Raw genomic sequence first — 22,191 nt, forward strand, 5'->3', positions numbered from 1 at the left:
CTTTTCGGAGATAAATAATTTAAGCATGGAGAAAAGGCAATCAAGGCATGAATCTTATTTTTTGGTTCAGTAACCTGTTTTGCTTTCTGAAAATATGTTAATTTCTTGTGCAAGTCGGAAAGTTGGTATGAAGTGACAAGCACCAGTGAATAGCATTTGGATAAAATACTTTTGAGCTGGACAGCACAGGTTATTTTCATGTAGTGTCAAGATGTAATGGTGTAAAAACTAATAACAATAAATAATTTGTCTTCAGGACTAAATACAAAACAACAGTCCTGCTTATTTAAAATAATTTTAAAGGCTAAAATATTTTAGATCAAGTTGTAAAAAAAATAAAACAAAACAGGTTGTAAATAAAAACAAGCTTACATTTTTCATTTCAAATGTTTTTGTGCTAGGATCTTAAAGTTAATTGAGGTTCTTTGGATCATACCCCTAGTTAATTTGTGCACAGAACAGATAGTATTGCTTTGTAAATGAATAATTAAAACATCACTAAGGTAACTATGTGGCTTTTTACGTTACTAGCTAAGTGAGCAGTATGATGTGGAGTGTGAGAGCTCCAAAAATAATTGACTGGATATTAAATATAATTGGAGGTTTAGATACATATTAAAAATATTAAATGCTTTTTAATATGTCTGAGGATTTTTGTTGGTTTGGTGATACTTATTTAAAGATGCCATTATTTTCTGAAAAGTTTGAAACATCTTTTGGAAAAGAAAAATTGTTTCATAATAAGGAAGTTATTTGAGAAAGAGATCCTAATTTGATATTTAAGATGAAGAGATGGTAAGTTTATGTGTTCTAATAATTCTAATTCTAGTGATAATAATAATAAAAGTGAATTGGTGATGTTAATGTAATACTTCTGTAATAACTTTCTATGCCATTTCTATAGCCAGCAATTCAATTAGTCATAACTTTGTAGCAAGACATTTGTTCTTTTAGTATTTCTAAAAGTGTGTTGTATTAGTATGAATTTCAAACTTTCATTGTTGTCTTTCTTAAGAACTGAGGATAGTTATGAAGTTTGTAAAAGTAGGATGTTTGAATTTGAAATATGACTATGAGAAAATACTGCCTTTCTACCAGTTTGTGATTGTAGAAGAAACCACTGGGAACCTCTGAGAGTTTTTAAACTGCTTTTAATGGTACAATTAATGTCCAAACCAATCAGAATTTATGACAGTGTGTTTTGAATCAAAATAATTCTGGTGCTGAATGTGACACAGATGTATTTTACATGCAAAAAAGAACTTTTTTTTTTTTTTTCCTGTCTACGAAGTATAACTGCTTGGCACTTCAGCTGTGAGAAACTAATTGAAGGATTAATGTGATGTATAAAACCTTTATTCATAGATGGGAATCTGTACACATTTACATGTGGAAAATTGAAGTACAGTTTTATGTGGGTTTTTTCTGGCTTTACAATGGTAATACATTAAAGGATTTTAACTTGATAAGATACTTAATCTGTGAACAAGCATTCTAAGATTCTTTACATGGATGCAAATTGATACGGGAATATAATTTTCAAGCCCTGTGTTCACACTTAATTACATAAATAATTAAGCAGTCTTGCTGCAGCTAAAGTTTCATTCTTTTTGTAAGTATCAGCCAATGTATTTTTCACTCCAGAAAGATGTCATCAGATACTGTGTTTCCATAGAGAACTATACAGTTTGCATACAGTGCCTTTTTTAACTAATTAGTATCCAGGAAGTACTTGAGAAAAAACCAAAAGCATTGTGTTTTCAAGTTACTTTTAGGTTGTGGTTAACTTCCTTAAGCACATATTTTGATGGAGCAAAGCAGCTTTGACTACTGGACAATATAAGCATAAGTAAAAAAAGAAACAAACAAACCAAAAAACAAACCCCAAAATTTAAACCAACGGTTTCAAAAGATCAAATGGGAAATACTTGCCCTTGGCCAGCACTACTTTTCTCTGAAGATGTTGTACAGTTAATCTATCCTATTAAAAGAAAACATTTACTGTCCTTTATTGTGAATCATAGAACGATTGGAATTCAGTTCAGTCTCCGGCTCAAAGCAGTGTTGACACTGAATTCAGGCAAAGTTGCTTAGGACAGCCTGCTCCAATAGCAAAGCAATAATCCTCATAGATAAATTTCTGTGGTCCCATTATCTTTACCTGTCTAGTCTTCCTAATCTGTCTTATTTTTCTGCCTTCTCTTAACTGTCCAACTTGTTCTGTGCACTCTATCCCAATGTTGCACCTTCTTCATAACTTGTACTTCCCATTTCATCATTATCTTGTACCTAACTGCCATCTTCCATTTCACTCTCTGTTGGTCCCTGTGTGTGGTGAATCGCATTTCTTCTTCCTGACTTTTCTGCCACTGCCTCTGTGTTTGATAGGTGTTAGAACTGGAAGTTATTGAAAAATGAAGGTTTTCTGCTCTTGGCCAGTCTCTAGTCTCATTTGGGTCAGGATCAATAATTCAAAGAAAACTTGATGTTGTGCCAATAGTCCCAGACATTCTCAGTTATCCATATGCAGTCTTGGGAGGGAGCATGCTTACTGGCAGCAGAAACTTAGGAAATTTCATCTGTTACACTTTGAGGTCAAAAATGAATATACAGAAACTGAGGGTTTTATCAAATCTCAGACCTTTCCCATGTTTAGGAAGATTGCATGAAAATGGTAAATGGATGCCTGACAAATGATAAATGAACACCTGACATGCCAAATTTTCCTTGCTCTTAATCAGGGAACACTAGGGCTTTTAAAAAAAATAAATTAGTCACCACTATAGCAGTAATTTTTTTTCCTTCACCTCATTCTTGGTCATGGCTTCACTATTTTTTTGGGAACTTAAAACCAAACAAAACCCTTCAGTATGAGGCAGAGTTGCCATATGCTTCAGCTGTAACAAGTGATTTTAATGAAATGATGAGCAACTGCAAGCAGACTTTTGAAGGGAATATCAGGTAATCTTAGCAGGATGTGCAACCAAGGTCTTTCGTGAACAAAGAGATTTTTTTTTCCCTTATTTATTCATGATAATGAAAATATTTTAAAAAAAGTTTTAGCTTCCTTTCCTCTCTGGCCCAGAACAGAATTCCACTTTTATCACCTTGTTGCTCTACTTGATGCAGCAGGACGTCTCATCCTAAAGGACTGATGAGGAACTCTGTAACTCTATGGATCTTTGCATTTCTGTTGTACTGTCTGAAATTGAAAATACCACATGCCTGCTCTTCCCTGTTGCCCTGTTTGTTTTATTTTGGCCCTATTAAGCAGTTATACTGTATTCTTGTATTTCTTGTTCTTTCTTGGACTTTAGTGGGTTGGAAGGTGGAGGTCAGATTTTGAAGGTTTCCAAGTATTTCTAGCTTTGCCTTCAGTTCTTCAGAAGACAGTGTTCCCAACTTAACTCAGTTGACTGTTGCTCAATTTTTTCCTAGCTTTTCTGGTACAATCTAATAAAACAAGAAAAAATTTTACTCAAGTTTGATATTGACTAAATAGAGGTTCTAGTGTAATTGGGGTTTCTGTTTTATCGTTTTGGGAGTTCCTTGGTTGCCATTCCGGTATTTTTTTAGTAGTGTTGTCAGGATGGGTGGTTCAAAGCTGTTGGCAGGTTCCTTTTCATGTGAAAATTTTCAGGGTTCTAGGCACAATGTTACATGATCTCTTCTCGTCAGAGGTAAAAAGTGAAGCAAAAATAATTTTCACAGTTTCAGATAGGTCTGGATGTCCAACTCAAAATAAATGTGCAAATCTGACCAATTCCTTTTAGATGGTGTAAGGTACATTGCTTTTGATCTTTTTTTTTTTCCAGCTTTTAAAACACACCTGTATAATTATTTAAGAACAGGACCACAAACGTTCCTTGTCATCCCACAAAACAAACTGAGGAGGTTGTGGAACTGTGTGTGTTTCTCAGTCAGCACTTTTACATAGAGGTATGAGCCCAGATTTACAAAGGACATATGTAGACTCAAAGAGTAATTTAATTTGAAAGGCTCCTGGGAAAGAAATTCCCAGTTCAGCCCCCTGCTCAAAGCAGGGCTAACATTAAAGTTGGATTTTATAACTGATCTAGGCAGTCTGTTCCAGTGAAAAACCCCTCTTATTCTGTAATTTTTTTCCCCTCATCTCCAACTGGATTTTTTGTTGTTGCTACTGTGAACTGTTGCCTCTTGTCCTTTTGTATTGCATCTCTGAGAATGCAGTGTCTGTTGCCAACTTTTCTTTAATCCCACTCCTTCTAATTAGTGAAAGATGTTGCCACACAGCATTATACTCCTAAAGTGAAGTGCCAAGATCTTGGCAAATGGAATTCATAAATCTGATAAATCTTCATAAATCTTTTATAAATAGAAAAAAATCAACCCCCAAGAGTGGGATTTATGGTAGTGAATAGAGGGACACTTAGAATCTAGCAAAAGCAGCTGAAAGAAAGGGATATGTGAAATCCTAGCTTTCATACAGATGAATGCAGCCGTGTTCAATTCTGAAAGATGCATGTCTGTGTGTTTAGGCCACAAAAAACAGTTGGCGTGTTAAGGTGTCTGTTACCTCAAGGTCCTACTCTCCCTCTTTAGAATGCAGGTTTGAGACATAACTGATGTAAGAGGCTATAATGTTTATTAGTTGATCAGCACACTACTAATAAACCAATTAACAGATTAATTAACTAATAAACATACGACTACAAATCACTTAGTAGTGCTATAATGCTTTACACCATTGTTAATTGCATGCAGTTATTGAGTTCTATCACTTTTTTCTTATAAATTGCACCTAAATATTATTGAATTATAGTTCTTTAACCTCCCACACTACTTAGCAACAAATTTGCAATTCTGTCACCCTTTAACGTATCACATCAAATCTTTTGGATGTGTAGACCCAATGGAGAGTCCAGTGGGTTGCCCAAGGGTATTCCCTCTGACATCCTGGCAACCTTGATTAATGAAGCATGTGAGCTTCATTATATAGTCTGTGGGCATCTGCACTCCTCCTGTCAAAAGATCTGCCCTCTCTTGTTCTTGAACTGCTCTTATAACTTGTTCATTATTTCTTACGTTTCTAGGCCCTCTTTTTTGCTGCCTTTCTGTATCCCTTTCTCTGCCCAGTCTCCTTTCAGATAAACAAGCTGCCTCTTAATTACTCTCCCCATTGGTCCAATTTACTACATCTATTCCCAGATTTCATATTTCTAAAACTGTTTCCACTCTTGGCCTTAAATGGTATTACTGATGTTGTTACTTGGGTAGTGATGGACTTGCAAGATTCTACCTCTGCAAAAGATGCCCAATACTCCCTTTCAGTTATCTGCTTAATAGCAATTACATATTCTTTATTTTATACACTTTCTAAGACATGTCAGTCTACTTCAGCCTTTTTTTGATTAAGTATGCTTTATCTCTATTCCACTTAGCTCTTTCTTGGTTAATATACAAGTGGCACATGTACCAGGGCAAGGAACATACCATTATTTGCTTTTTCTCATTCTGTTTTTTACTCACACAGCATACTACTTGTCAGAGAGCAGCAAGGGCCAGCTGGTCCCTAAGGAAAAAGGAGCCGGGAGCTGAGCAGAACATGGCTGGCAGAGGCAGTGGCATCACCAGCAAGGGCTTAGTCCCTCCCCAGCAGCACTCTCTTAGACTTGGCCCTGGGTCCAGGTAGCCAAACGTCCAGCCCCTTCCAGGAGAGGGGAATGCTCTTAGCTCCCTTCCAGTGCTCCAGCGCTGTCTCAGATGTTCCATCAAAAATCATCGGCCTTGGCATCTGCTGATAATCTCCCCGTTTTCTTCGGTGACCCTGTCTTGTTTCGGGGTCCAGTACTCCAGCAGAACCTCTTGCTCACAATGTCAGTCATCCCTTAGATTAGGACCAGATACTTTTCTATTGTTTGAAAAGATGATTAATCATTAACTCAAATTTAAATGGTGTTTTTTTGGTTATATTTGCATATATATTTGGAAATTTAGTAGTATTTATTAATGATGAATTCTGATGAATATTATAACTTTTACGAGTTAAACTTTTACAAGACTTTTTAAAATGTGTTTCTCTCTTTTTCTTTTAGTATCTCCTGAAGCAATTGGATTCCTGTCTGCTGTCGGGGTGTTCATTATACTCATGTTGCTACTTTTCCTATATATTAATAAGAAGATGTGTTTCGAAAATGTTAGTGGTTTCCCAGATCTTGATTCAGGATACACTACAAGAAAGAATTCACAAGATAAACTTTGTAAGTATCTGAAATACAGTGTACTAAACTTAATTATAAGAATGCACATTTTTACAACGATACGTAGAAACACACAAATAATCGCTTGACTCAAGTGATGAAAACTCACAATGTTGACTTTTACCATGACTGTGCAGTATGTGGAAAGGAAGAAACCTTTGTGTTCACAAGCCAATGAAATTCAACAGCTATATATAACTGCAGAGTTGACATTTGCTTATGGGAAGATATTTCTCTTGCACTATGAGAATACTCTTTAATATACCTTAAACATTCCATAATTGTGTATAATTAAATCTTCTCAAGTAAATTTATGAATGGGATTATTGGATTTTCACTCAGCCTGTGAAAATCCTTCACTGACCTGTTGGAGAAGGTCTTGCATTTACTCACCTGGAAAATAATTTTAAAGGAGTAAAACATTAGAAACTAAAGACATCTTATCTCTGACTAACAGATTATATCTATACTTTTTTAATAGAAGAAGGTCTTTAAGGATAATGTGAAATAGACCTTGAAAAAGATATTGAGGGTTGCTAAAATAACCCCTTTCTACTTTTGGGCTGTGGAAATTGAATGGCCTTTGTTAGTTAGCTGACTTGGGAGGAAGAGGCAGGCACCAGAGAACAGAATGGGAAACTTGAGAGGATTTCTTTCCTTCTACCTCTTTGAAAGGTGCAGCTAAATTTTTATTTTCAATTTCTTTGGAGACAGAAAAAGTTCTCCTTGCTGGAAATTAAGTCTGTCTTCTTAACTTTCTTTTGCCACAAAGCAAGTCCTCATGTTTCAAAATATCTTACCTTATGTAAAAAACAATAAATATTTTGGGCTGAAGAAGTCTTCATGATGCGTGGTTTTGTGCAGCTATTATGTTAAAAGCTTGTTTTAGTGTGACATGGATGAAAGGACATAATTTAAATGTCTCACAACTTCTTCTTTGCAGGTTAGAATAAAAAAAACATATTTCCACCTCACACAGTTGTCTTATTTTTGAAAAGAATGAATTTTATTATGGCTAGTTGATGCTGCAGTTGATGAAAGACTATGGTTTTGCTGGTTGATTGTGGCTTCATTTCAAGATATTTACTTAGCTGCTTTCTTACTATTTTCAATGCATATTGAATGGAAAGAGCAAAGCTGCAACTTCCCCTGGTAAATGTATTGAGTTTGAGGTAGCAAAAGCAAATAGCTCTCAAATTGAACTTGGAGAAATGGAGTTGTGATCTGTTTGTGAAGCAGTGGACCTTTCGGTATTAAAAGTTGTTGCTGCATAGGTTGGACAAATGGCGTTTTTCAGAAACCTCCACCAGAATCTGAGCCTTCCTTCTGTGTCTTCCCTGGTCGACACGCTTAGCAGTGCTGTGGATGATCTGACCAGTGCTGTTGGAGAGGTTGGCTACAGTGTAGCTGATTCAGTGACAGAACAAGTAACAAGCATGATAAATGGCCTTCGTGCAGAAGATGAGAGCTCCAAAATACAGAATGATAAACCCCTGGAAGGGAGAGAGGAACATACACCATCGTTAACTCATTCTCAGGAAATTAATATGAAAGCGAAGAGAGGTATTGCAGAACAGAGAGAGACTCATTCTAATTTGTTAGATTTTGTAAAAAAAGATACAAGTCAAGATGGAGTATCCGACCATGTTGTTGACAAAAAACAGTGCCAGTTAAAAAGCACAGACAGTAATAATCATTCAAGTGATACAGAAGTACCTCAGGATTTGAAGACTGTAGGAGGACCTTTTAAAAGGGAAGGAGTAGGAGGAAATGAGTGTTTTGTCAATGATAAGTTCTTTAAGGATAGTAACCTGAAAAGTAATAAATTTACAATGGAGCACTCTATTGAGGAACAAGACAATTGCCTGTGTGCAGTATCAGCTAAATCTGGGAATCGCTTGCATAGAAAAATCAAACCGCGGTCGCCTGGAGGTGACTTGAAGGATTCTGAAGAAGTGCACGGTATGAACGTTCCCCAAGATTTAGAAAAAAAACTTGTTGAAGTACAGAAGCAAAAATTATCAGATTCCAGCTTGAAGAAGATGCACAATGACCACCCCAGTTGCATTAATGAAATAAAAGAAAAGAAATCTGAAGCCTTTTTTGACAGAAAAGGAAAATTCATATCAAAGGATGAAGAATATGTGTCAACTACAATTGCAAAAATGGGTAAAAAGAAAAACTCAAAGAAATCAGAAAGAGAGCTATGTAATAGGAAGACAGCAGGAAAAGGTGAGGAGTCCATTGGCAAACTCCATTCTTCAACCTTTCCTGAAACTTATGATGCTTCCTACTTTTTTTACCTAATTTACATATTTAATAATAGCATTTCCTGTGGATGTCTGTGTTGTCAGTGCTTCATTCTCTAATTATGTTGATATTTCTTGGAAGTTAATTACTTTTTAAAGTACTGCCTAAAGGAACAGATTAATAAATGCCTTTCCTATGTTCTAACTTTTCTTCTTCTATATACAGTTTTTCTTACCTTGTCTGCAGTGCCTTGTGTGGTTTCTGTTAAAAATGATGAATTAATTAATACTGGAAATTAACACTTGTTCTGTGAAAGTGGTTTTTATTTTATGTATTTTAAAAGCATTGCATAAAATGTGATAAGATGATAAAGAAAAAATATAACTTCAGCTACATTTACATTATAGTAGATCTTCAGAATGTATTTCTGGGATATGTAAGATAATTTCAAGACACAAAACTCAATGAGAAGTGGCAATTAAGTGATTTTAAGTATAGAAAGAACTAAAGTTGTAGTTTTACAAAGAAAACCTATGTATTTTTGATATGGATGCTATGTGTGCTGTCCTTAGCATCCAGTCTTAAACAGTGTGACAGTGAAATTGCAATAGTAGTTTGTGAATAAGAATTAAAACCTTGCATTTTTACACAACTGTTTTGCAGGCTGTGTAGTGAATTTTTAGAAAGCAACATGGGCTCTTCTGGAGATGCTGTTTTTGTAGAGAAATGAATGATTTCATAATAGAAATAGGTTTGGGGTTTTTTCAGTGTGTGTGTTTTCCCTTGTCTGAAAATTTCAGGGTTTTTTTTTTTTTTTGTTGGGTTTTGGTGTTTTTTTGCTTTGTTTCAGTTTGGGTTTTTTAATTTTATTTAGGAAGTGGTTTCTGTGTTTGTATGGTAAACTGTGATCTTATCTGTTAATTCTTCACGTAATACAATATTTGTAAAGTATGTTCTCTATCAAAAATGGCATTTTAGGTCCCATAATAAGCAAATTAGTAGCTTTCAATAGTTAATACTTACATATGACCTGTGTTAGCCAAATAGAAGAAAGTTTTTAATAAGAACATGAATTCTTGTAGGCAAGTTTCCAACTAAGATATAAAAATCCAAAGAGAAGTGGCAAGGAGAGGCATAAAACCCTGAGGATTTTTTTTAATGTGCAGGAAGCTATTTTTTCCCAAGAAACTGAAACAGATTTGTATTGTTCATTTTAAAAATGTTTGCATGGATAGCTTGTGTTTTAATTTCAATGAGGTTTTTAAGGCCTCTGAAGAGGTCTTGTTTCATGACTTGTAGTAATAGTATACATCCTCATTCTTTTTCTTTTATGCTAGGAACTGGAGAAAAAAATATCTGGTATCACTGAGAACTGGATGCTTACAAATGTCAGGGTATTATTAGAGGCGTAACTTTCAGCACTTCTTTCAAACATGTTGCTACCATGTTTTATAGTATTCCATTCTTTATATAGACTGATTAATGAACTTAGTTTCACATTTGTGAATACATTTCTTGTAATGATAAATGATGTATCTAATACTGATATCTGGCACTATATTTTAGTCCTGGTATGCCCTACTTTAATTATAGTTCTGGAAATCTGTAAAAGTTTCCTAGGCGGCAGGTTTCAACCTGTTGGGTGCCATATGAGATACAAAATTTTACTCTGTGTACCAGCAAAGGAGGCTTCTTTTTCTGGGCAGCCTCTTGCAGTGAATCTGCTGGCCAGAATATATCCTGCTTGGTATGATATTTTCAATAAGTGATCAGTGAAATAATTGAACTTGCTTTGTAGCCATCCATACAATGGGAAGAGCCATATCTGTTAGACTTGAATTAAAATTGATAGCCTAGATTTGAAAGATCTCGTTGCTCATTAGCACTCATTTTAAGGCACCAGTTTTCCTATAAATACTAAACTAAGATTATGTACACATTACATGTAGAGCTGGCAGCACCATCTGCAGTTAAGGTTTCCTGACATTTTCCATTTCAAGACCTTATTTTCAGTTTCCTAAAACTGTATGCCAAATTTGAAATGGGATGAAATTTGACATGCTTTCTATCTGAGATGGTTTGGGGGTTGGTTTTTTTTGTTTGTTTGTTTGTTTTGTTGTTGTTTGGGGTTTTTTAAGCTATAGTTTTAAAATCTTTAGCTGTTTCCTGCAATAGAGTATGGGAAAAATGTGCTGGTTATCTGTGCAAAAAATAGGTAGATTTCACATCTGCTTCACTAATATGCTTCAGCACCTTTGTATATTGGGGTATGTAGTGGAAATGTCGGAGAACACTTTTCCCATGTCAGATATGCCCATGTTCTTCTATGAAAAAACATGTAAGTTTGACCAAGTTGTAAATCTTCAGAAACTCTGCCTTTTGAAAAGGCATGGTAAACACTTCTTATAATTTGCTAAATTCACTAACTATCCCATTTGCACTCATATGCTTCATTGTAGGGGTTTACGAACAGAGCAGGTCTTATCCTGCTTTTGATACTTATGGTTACTGAAGAACACTGGAAGTTTGAACAAAAGAATTGAGAATAAACATGACTTATGTGAGGAATATGACACAATGCAGGTGGTAGACTGGGATTTGAAGTAGAATGAGTGACAGCTATGGAGAGAACTGATAACATTATATGAAGGTAGAGAAACTAAGGGTGAAAGACTGAGTTTACATGAGTAGTTGGTTAGGCGCAAGTAAAAAGAATTTGGGATCGAATAGATAAAGAGAATGAAGAGGAAATCCCCATAAGAGACCACAAGTGGGTGCTTGGAGCAGGAACCTGGAATATGGGGCCAGGAGACAGGAACTTAGGATTTTCTACTTGTATAAATGTAACTTTGCAAAAGATGTCTTTCCTAAACTTGCGGCATAGGCTTTTTTGTAAGAGTACCAGGGAAATAGACCTCTATGGGAAGTGATTTTACTTGTCTGCTCTAGAGGCTTACCTAAAAGAGGGAAGGAAGTAGGAAGAAGCAAACACTTGACTGTAAAAGAGGGCCTAGGTGGCTGGAATAGGTTGAGTTACTTTAATTTTGGGTAAGCTGAAACCCTCCTTTAGTTGGAATACCTAGGCAGAGGAGTGAGACTGGTGCATGAAGACAGACTAATGGGAGTGGAAATGCACAACTAGAGCTAAGAACAGGGGACTGGGAGGACGGCATAAAAGCAGGGAGGGGAGAAGCGGCTGAATGTGGCTAGATAGCGTGTTAGACAATATTCCCTTGCAGAATCAAGAGCTGAAAAACAGCGTTATGGGCATCTCGTAGTTCTGCTGGTAATGGAAATCCATTGGTAAATCATATACCATAGGCTTGCTCACAGGGTAGTGGTAATGCTGACCTTTACTGAGTTTACATGAATTCTTTTAATGCCTAGTAGAGTTTGAAATCTGCAGAACCTCTGCATGGCATGTTAAATTTGGACAGAATCCATGTGAGTTTTGGAAAAGAGAGGAGGAAGCTTTCTTTTTACCGAAATAGAAATGCAGCTGAATCTTTGACTTGTGGGAGGAAGTCATACTTGAGATATAGTTGGAAAAAGTTGGCCACAGTATTGGGCATTATAGAAGAACTGGTATAAAAGGATTAACTAGATAGATTCTTCTGCACATTTTTTTGCTGTTGCCAGATGTCTGCAGTGAGAATCTGCATTAATTTCAGTTATTGAACAAGTGGCTGTTTATTGTAAGTTAAATAAAATTGTGCATGCAAACATCTTTCACTAGCTTTTTCCCCATTTGTTATTGTGAGTTTAAGCACTACTGACATAAATATCTTAGGATGATTTTGTTGTAGGTTTCTCTTTGTAAATCAGTTTAGTTTCTATGTTACGCTGCATGCTCACAGCAAAAATCAGCTGGGAATGGAGTATCAGGAGCTGCCTTTTTGATATGTTCCATATCCAAATGTAATATTGCAGCAGTGTTGCACTTACTTTATATAAATTATTTTAAGCATTTTCTTACTTAATGAAGGGTTTGAAGAACTTCAGTATGTGCTGCCTTACATAAATTGATCCATTTTCTGTTGAATAAGTTTTAGAATGGTTTTGGGGGGCTTAATGATTTTCCATTTTTTCTAGAAAATAAAAATAGCTCTCACCAGTTACAAAATCACATAATACTTATAATTACAAGGAGATTATATTTTTTAAATATTACAGAAGTTTTAATTGAAATAGGTTAAATATCTTCAGTGATAACCTCTTACGGTTATTTTGTTGTATTCTATTTTGAGCTGTAGTCGATTTGCTTTATTTTATTCAAACAGACAACTCTTATATGAGTAAAGACCAGCATGGTTCATCATCTGAGAGTGAAGATGAAGCACTGGGTAAATATCATGAGGCCTTGTCTAGAACCCAGAGTTCCAGGCTGCCAGTGGTGGATGGCAGACAGCAAAAAAACTATGTATGGGAAACCAGACAAAAATATAGTCCCCTGTCTGCTGAATATGATGGATACAGTAGTGAAGCCTCAATAGATGAAGGTAAGAGTGATTTAAAAGCATTCCTTTTATTCCAAATTTCAGAATTATATTCTGGATAAGTTAAGTCCTGGACAAAGACAGCTGGACTTGCAAATAGTCAATGTCTGCAAGAAATATCCAGATATCTTTTATATTTGTGCATGCTCAAAAAAAATGGCACAGGCTTGTGAGCATTCTTCCAGAAATACTGCAAATGATACAATATCTTGTTATATTGAGTTTCATACAGTTTTATCATTAGTAATTTTATTTTTGGGGGAATTTAAACTGTTTTGATTTAGGAAGGAAACATGGCAACTCTTGATAAGTACTGTGGTATTATAAATAAAAAGAAGAGCTGTTGTTCCTCTACTGATAAGCTGTCATAGCGGCAAAGTAAATGGAATTGGTTATTGGTTAATGGTGCATATAGTCATTGCAGTGTGCATTACTGGAATGTTCTGTATCTTTTTCTTCTCTTGAAATCACAGAAAGAATATATTACAAAGTTTAGATTAATACAATTTTTCCATGGCATTAAAAGTTGGATGTAAACGATGGATATTTTCTTTTGTGGTATACATTTCTTGATTTTAAGTTAGGTTTTGACAACCTGACACAGAGGCTGAGAATTCTGCTGTCAATTTTGTCAATATGATTTTTGTGCTTGAAAATAGCTGTATGTGGGAACTGTGTCTATAGCCATTTTCTAGCATGAAAAGTGAGCTTTTGTTGAAGTTACATAAAAGTCAGATTCTAATATAGATGCTGTGTTATAGTAACATATTTATTGATCTCCCTCTAATATGTTAAAATGCAAAGGTTTTCTAGTGATTGATACTGTCTAAAAAAAGTGGATACATGTAATTAAAAGATATCTGTCCTTAAATGTTCTATACAGTCCAGAATTGCTTGAAAAAATGTAAATTTTCTACTATGTGATGTAATTCAAATATAGAAAAGTCTGTTTGCCACTGAAATTTGACATTAGTGGATGCTCATTTATGATTCCAAGTTAAGACACAAAGGACATGAAAGCCATAATTGAAGTAAGTCGCAGAGTAAGAGGATTCTTTTCTGATCATCAGAAATTTTTATTCTTTCCTTTGCTGTTAAATTGTAGGAAGGCTGGGAGTCTGAGTTCCAGCAAATAGGGAAGGAGATGCAGAGGTGAGGTCAGGTGGTAAGAACCCACCTTTGAGCACTGTGATGGAGGACAACAAGGAAGAGGGATAGTGAAAGTATCATGTTTGATTTTTGTATCTACTTAGATCTGTCAACAGCGTTGGTGGGGGAGATATAAAAGATTAGATACAAATTTTTTTGTACGGCTTATGTGACTGTTGGGAAAGATTGGTGATGCATATTAACAGAAGATGGAAAACTCAATTATATTTATTAGCAAATAATACCAGATACAAATTATACAAGACGACAACTTTCAGATACCCACAATAATGTATTTGTCTCTTTTCAAACTATTGAGGCTGGTTGTTGAAACAGTCATAGAATAATTGATGTTGGAACATGTGACATTCCTCTTTCTATTTCACAGTTGTTCAGGTGTTTTTTATCCTACCTAGTTAATCTTCTCAATGAAAAGTTCTCAGTTCATGTGAGCTTTTTACTTTGCCCCTATAAGACTTAAGCTCCAAAGGCATTGTGCTAGCCTGTATGCAGGTTTTTTGTTTTGTTTTGTTTTAATAATTGTCTTCCTTATCATCTTCTCAGATCATCAAAATTCATAGTCACTGACTTTTATGCTCTTCTGGGGAATGAGAACTCCAGCCTGGAAATCTGTATTATGGTTAGAATCTAAGACAAAAGAACCCTGTTGGCAAGTCCAAGTACTGCATCAGGAAAGTTACAATTGTTTTCCCCCCTCCTCCTTCTCAGTTTTTTCTTCTATTGCTAAAGATATCTGTCACCAGCTGCTATTCTTTCTCAATGCTCTTTCCATTCAGGAAGCTGACTGGATGTAAACCCCATTTTTATATATACACACACATATTCACTCTAAAATTAGTATGCAAATTGAATTTATTATAATGAAAGAACATTCAGGGTTTGGAAAAAAACTTTTAAACCAAAAGCTATCAAAACATTCTAACTTAGAAAATTGTAAATTTTTAACCACATATTTCAACTTGCAAAAAAAAAGCTCTAATACTGTCAGTATTTTGCTTTTGTTGCTGCTTGTGAGAACATTCTCTTCCTATATTTTAAAAGGAGTGGAGAATCAGCGATGTTATTTATTTGATAGCCTGCAGTCATTCTATCATTTTTGGCAAAATGCTTGCAAATTAGAGTGATGATTTTGTCTCATTTTTGCAATCCATTAGTCTCAACAAAATTATGTTCAATAATATTAAAAAGAGTTTTGTGATACTGGACATAGCAACAGATTAACAACCTAGTATTTTTCACTTTTCAGTGACCTGAAGGTGGCACACTAGAATAATTAGTGTTACTACTTTTTATGTTCTTCCTAAATTTATTCAAACATAAAAGAAAGAATCTTTGCATAATGATAAAATTGTGTTAGAATAGCATAAAAGGCAGAGTATGCCTCGTTATGTTATGATCATTACAGAGACAAAGCTGCCCAACCTAGAACTTTGATGAAAAGAGAAGGTGGAAACCTCATGAAGAAAGCCTGCAGGCAGAAATAAACCAGAAACTGGCTGTCACTACCTAACAGTTCATGTGTGTTCAGAGAAACAGTTCACTGAACAGATGAGGTTAAAAATCTCTGATTCCAAGTGGAGAGCATCAACATTCTAGGTGTTTCAGTAAAGTTTTTAAAAATTCAAAGCTTTACTGTTCCTTAAACTTGCAAAATAAATCTGTAGAAGACTTGATGCTTTATGAATCCTGGAATTTTTCATTAAATACTTGGGTTTTTATGACTGTTAAATTATTTTTATAAGAAGGGTAAAGGCAAATGATAGGACCATTTCTTGATTCTTTGTAGTGGAGGGGGAGCAAGTAATGTGTTCCTATGCACTTTATTTAATACGAAAACAAATTGTCAATATATCTGACTTTGTGTGCTTCTGTTTCCTCATATATACTTTATCATTTCTACTTTTAAGACTTAAACATTTCAGCTGTACTTCCAGCTTCAGACACCAATCAGTCCATATGTTGAGCAGGGCTTGATAGTGTTACAGTGAAGTGATGAGACGACAGAAGTCATTTTTGTCTGATCTCTGTTTCCCCCCTTCTCATTGCTTGTAAATCAGCCTCTGATGATATCGTTAAAAATTCCTTCAGAGATAGCTTAATACAAGCAAAGAAAATGATATTTCATTTTCGGAAAATTCTGTGTTAATTTCTCCTCAGCAGTTAATCTCTATCACATGTTGCATCTTGCAACACATCTTGCTGTGTGTTTTCAAAGGAGTTAATAAACAGTTTTACTAATAACTCTACACTTCAGTCTTCACTTCTTCTATTTGTTTGTTTAGATATGTGTGCATTCTTAAGTGCACACACAAAATTTAATGAGACGAAAATATAATCTTGTCTTTATTAATACACCCTGTAAGCTTTAGTTACGTTGCTAAAAACATGTATATTAATGTTTACAATACTAAGACCATCAAAATGTCTGATCGTATTTTAAGGTTCACTTATTATCAATTACGTAATTAGTTTATTACATCTATTTTCTGGCTGCATGCCTCTAAAAATGTTTTATTCTGAAGCCTGAAAATGTGTGTGGTATGTTTTCACATCATTCTTTTCTCCTCTAGATGGCCATATTAATCTTTCTTCTCAGCATATTTATATAGAACTGACATGGCATTTTGTATAATGTTTTTAATAGTTAAATGAAGAAAACAATATATTTTGTGAGTTTTGGTGTATTCTAGTTATAGAATGTTCTACTAGTACTTTAGTTCATTCTATGAAATTTAGGTTTTTAAATTTTAGTTCACAAATACCTGCTTATGACCAGTGTCTGATCCACTTTATATATATTTGTGTAGTGCATTTGATGCACTTCGATTTTGATGAGTTCTAGTATATATTTTAAATGAAAAAAACTCAACAAATTGCGCTTAGATGCAAGTATTTCTACAGACTCCAAGCTATTGTAAATATATAACTTTTGCAGTGAGCTCCTCATGGACAGGCTTAATTCCAGAGTATCTCTAAAGGAAAACCTAATTCATTGGAAAATCAAGATAATGACAAATGTCATTATCAAAAGTAAGATGGTACGGAATGGCAGAGTAAGTGGTACAGATGGCAAAGTAAAATGGTACAGAAGATAGGTTTACCCCTGAAACTTCCAATTCTTGCACAAATGACCCAAAACTCTTAATCACAGGAAAGACAAACCTGTATAATTACAGTATTTCTTGATATATGTGTGTGGACTTAAGCCAGTCTCTGTGCTTAGGCCCAGAGTTCTAGGGTCAGCTCAAAGTTTGAAATCTAACTTTTGCCAGTAATATTCTTTGTGTTCTTTCTCATGTTATCCAGTAAAGTATGGATACTTCCTGAAGTGACCTTTTTTCCTTCTCTCTGATACATATCCTGATAAAACTTCCTTTTCATTTTTTATAGTGTGCATCCTACTTCTTGTATAATTCCCTACCATTTCAAATGCTGTTACTGCCCTGTTGAATATGTACTATTGCCTTTATGTGCTCCAATTATTTGTAATATTTTGGAAGGGGGGATTAATACAGGCTGTGATATTACACATCTGTTTCAGAAAATAACAAAAAATAAGGAAAAAACCCCACAAAAATAACACTGTAAGATATTTCTGCTAACAAGGAGATTATGAGTTGAACTAGTGGTCTAAACAAGGAAGTGTACAAACTTTAAATTTAAAATGGGCATTATTCTTTGTAATTGGTAATTGGAAGTATTTTTTAGTATCTATATTGTTGTGATCTTACATGGACCATACGTTGTTAGTAACTTCAATTTCAAAAAAATGTAAAATATGATATTAAAGTAGCCTCTGTCTCCGATAGTGAGTACTTTCTGAACTTTAAAAACTCAAACATTATACAGGCAAGTTATGTCTTTGTTATCTCTATAAGCTTCACAGGCAAGTGCAATATATTTTTTTTAAGGAAGCAGTCCCATAAATTCATAAAAATGGAAGTTTTTAAACTTAGAAATGTTAGGGTAAATATATTGAAATTACAGTTTTGCAGGCAGATGTCAAAAGCTGTAGGTTCTTTGCTTTTGAAATCAAAATTATCTGAATCCCTTGAGATGAGAAGGGTAGAAGAGGGGAAGAAAACAGTCTTTTTATAGTTAATTTGTGATGTTCTTAGAGCATGTGTTGCCCAAATCACCTCTTTAACAGCTGTGCAAAATCAGGAAGCAAGCAAGGGGGATTGATCCCAATTCTGAGGCAAAGTGATGTCATGATGGAAGAAAGTAGTAAGCTTGCTTGCTTACTTAGCATACTTAGATGTACTTTATTTAGCTATAGTTTACCAGATCAGTACAACCACAGGTTACATCTCCAGCCTTTTTTAGAGTCTTTTTCTAACTTCTCAATTGATAAAGCCCCACAGCTGAAGACATGTTTGTTCAGAGGCTCTCTTTCTGAGATTGGCCCAAGTGCCTTACATTTCACAAGGTTTTTTGGAAACATATGGAAGCACTAAAAGACTGCAGTGAGAAAACATAAGTTCTCTTAAATGAGAATCTGCTGCTCTAGCAGGCATATGCTACTGGATTTTATCCATCTTTTCCATATTGTGAAGGTAGAGTATGATGTTATTTTTGTAGTTTATCTTCTCCACTTTTATTCTTCTCTAGGCTTTCGGCACTTTATGTTGATGTGTCTGTTGGACATATGTTTGCCTTGCTCCTCAGTGTCAATCTTTGCACGTGAAGGCGACTGTTCTTCTGGAATCTCTTGGATCTGATTCTGTATGCAGCTTTTTGCCTTTTCTTTCTCTTTTGTTAGTTTTCATGTCTTGGGAAAAGCCTCTTCACCGGACTACTTGAAGTATAAAGAGAGATTTTCTTTCAGCATCTTCCCAACATAAGCACCTCAAAACTGGTATACAGATGAAGCTCCCCAGTCTGTTAAAGCAACTTGGGGTAGTTTTCCTTGGTAAATACCTTCTGTAAAGCAGGATCTTGCTTCTTCAGACTTGTCAAGCTAAGGTGAAAGCCAGTGGACAGGCTAAGAGGGGAACAATGGATCACTCAGTGAATCCCATGATAACCATATGTTTTCCAGTTTAGTTTCTATAATTATTCCTTTCATATAAGCAGATCTATTTTCAAGTCAAGTGTGAATGAAGACTTACTGTTTCAAAAGTATAGAGTGAGAGCCTCAGTATGGTTGTATTGCGTTCAGCAAAATAAGGCCACAAAGTTCTCTCAAAATCGGTCTATCTATCTGTACATTTCAGATGCTAAGAGTTACAGGCCAAGAGGATGGCTTATGTGGAATAAGAGCTATGAACTAGTATTCAGGCTGAAAGACTGGAAGTTCACTTGAATACTAGATCATAACTTAAAATAGTTATTTGTCTTCTTTTTCCTCTATTTGTGCTTTAAAGAAATGAATTAGAAATACAATGGAAAGAGTATTTAGGAAGAAGGTGGCCACCCATTTTTCTCTGATGTGTTTTTATCAGATCACCTGTGAGATTTCTTTGGCATAACACCTATTGGAAGAAAATACTCTTTTTGGCCAGCAGCTTTGGATAGACCTAGGGCTTCAAATAGTACATTCATCAAGATACTTTGAAAGGGTCTTCAGTAAAGACACTTAAAACAAGTCTTAAGTAATCTTCAGAGCAATATTTCCCAAATGTTTCACAGTGTGTTTTGAAGGCTGAGTCATGTTACAGCTATGAGATATTCCAGATATTCATACTCATGTATCTCAGCTGATAGTACTTGTGTACTATCAATTGATATAATTCTTGATGCACTTCTTAGAATTTTGGGGGGAGAGAAAAAGGGGATTTTTTAATTACAACATTTTTTTGTTGATCCAGCTTCCTTATGCTTATGTTCTACTATGTGGGCATCTACTCTTGACACTTTAAGAGTAATTAAAATCTTCATGTAGTACAGGAGAAAGTGCAATGATGCAATACTAATGATACAAAGTTCTGATCCCTGATAATGTGTATCTGCCTCCTATTTATTGGTAAATTGGAGTGACTCTTCATTGGCTCCAAGCCCTTAAAAAGTGGAGAAAGGAATTTTTTGTGGTTTTAAAGCCTCTGGGGAGTGTGGCAGTGCAATCCATAGCAATATTAAGGGAATGTTTTAGGGATAGTTTTGTGTAATACAAAAGATACTTTTGTAATTCAAGGATCTGGAGAATAGTGTCCAGACCTAACTTGATCTTTGTTGCTTTCTACTTAAATTCTCTGATGCTGTGGGGTTTTTGGTTTTGTTTTGTTGGGGTTTTTTTTAAGAGTTTAAAAGTAGCTTCCTAGGGCATTATGACAATCCTCTATTGTTCTTCTATAATAGTGGAAGACAGTCAGTTTTGTTAAGTATTTGAAATTATGATGCATGTTTCTCAAAAATATAGTCAACTGAGCATTGCAAAGGCTAAGGTGATTTAAAGATTAACATTTGCTCTGTATTTTATGCAGTTTTACAGAATTCAGATCTTTTTTACTTCCCAAGAAAGTGTTATCCTTTGTATTCTGAAAAGTTCCCAATAGCAAGGAACTTTTTGTGTAAGTAATTCATGTATTAGGCTGTGATCGTGTTGTGGTTATGGTTCTTTACCTGCATGAATGGCAGACAAGCATAGTGTTTACAAAGTCTGGAGACCTGGAATGGACAGAATTCACAGATAGGGGTAGAAAGTACATGTGTACTTCAATATTATTCTTGTAATTTTCTTGAAGACTGTTACGGAAGTGGCAAGATGTAAACATCGGATTTAAATGCAAAGGAGATCAGTGTCTGAGTTTAAACACAGTTTGGAACAGAATGGATTTACATTGAGAACTTTTGAGTTTAAAAGCCAGACAGATGATATCAAAATTGTGCACAATCTTGTCAACCAAAGGACACACATGAAAGTGCTTGATAGAATGAATTTGAATAATTCTGAAATCATGGATTTATCCCGTGATTAGCAGCAGAGATGCTGGAAAAAGATGTTAAAACATGCATGTCATCTGCTGCTGAGAGAAGAAAACTAGTAACAAAACTCAAAAGTCAGTGATAATGATAAGTTTTTCAACAGGAAAATCCCTTTTCCAGCTAGACTAACTCCAAAAAGAAGGAAAACTGTTCTCCAATGGGAAAGGGCTTTTTTTCCTGATGCGCTGAAGTGAGCAAAGCAATCTCACAAATTAGGTTTCTCCTGCCAGCATTTTGAAGTCTTTGAAGAAATACCCTTTGCATTGATGTGAAGGCTTTGAAGAAAGTCACCCTTAGCAATGTGATGTCTCTGAAGTGTTGTAAATCATACATTAATAATTACAGGAAAGTTTCCAATTTATTGTAAACTTACTGTTTGAATAAGTCTCTCTTCTGTTTGAATCTGGATCAAGATCTGTCATTAGCTGGGAAAAGTTCACATAGATACTTGTGGCTGAAATAGTTCCTTGTGGCATTGTATTTGAAATAGATATTCTACATTAAGAAAGTGTACAACTGATTTGTTATATAAACACAAGAGGTAGTACTACATCAGCAGAAAAGATTGCTTCCTGGATGAACCTAGTGCTTTTGGTGATTCTGAGAGTTCACATTGAAGACTGGGTATTTCTTGTACTAATATGATCTAAAAGTTATTGGGTATGGGCATTCTTTTTTTTGGTATTATGGTAATATCTAGTGATACAGGGGAGCAGTTTATTTGATCTTTATGCATGTATACTGTGAGACATGTCTTGTTCTGAAAGACTCCCACAGAATAGACAAAAGAAGGTACAGTCTTCATTAATCTTAGCCCTAATTGCAGAGATCCCATGGCTCTATCATGGAATGAGTGACTAAGAAACAGGATTGAACAGTAGACTGGAAATATCTTTGTAGACATTTATTGGGTGTATTGGAAAAAGGAATTTTGCCCTGCGCAGACCCAGTACTCAATCTGCTGAGAATAGTCATGCTACTTGGTCAGCAGAATGGAGTGGTACTTGTTACATAAATACAAGAACTGAAAACACTATTAAAACTTTACATAAAATTATTACAAAAGAACAGTTTATCAGTTCTTGCTCCATAGCGCCTGTGGATAAATGGAT

The 22,191-nt window shown here is 35.1% G+C and overlaps 1 protein-coding gene across 5 annotated transcripts in view; it reads left to right on the plus strand.

Moving 5' to 3' along the window:
- Nucleotides 1-22,191, plus strand: part of SYT14 (synaptotagmin 14) — a 93,179-nt gene that overhangs the window by 20,769 nt on the left and 50,219 nt on the right. For 2 of the 5 annotated variants that reach the window (XM_049833992.1, XM_049833993.1), the window contains exons 3-4: nucleotides 6,075-6,239; nucleotides 12,770-12,988. In XM_049833992.1, coding sequence (XP_049689949.1) covers nucleotides 6,075-6,239; nucleotides 12,770-12,988 — 384 coding nt within the window. Of the gene's footprint in view, nucleotides 1-6,074; nucleotides 6,240-7,428; nucleotides 8,472-12,769; nucleotides 12,989-22,191 lie in introns of those variants that run through there. The other 3 variants (XM_049833990.1, XM_049833991.1, XM_049833994.1) reach the window with 3 other exon arrangements.

This window comes from Accipiter gentilis, chromosome 30, assembly GCF_929443795.1.
Source record: "Accipiter gentilis chromosome 30, bAccGen1.1, whole genome shotgun sequence".
NCBI classification, from domain to species: domain Eukaryota; kingdom Metazoa; phylum Chordata; class Aves; order Accipitriformes; family Accipitridae; genus Astur; species Astur gentilis.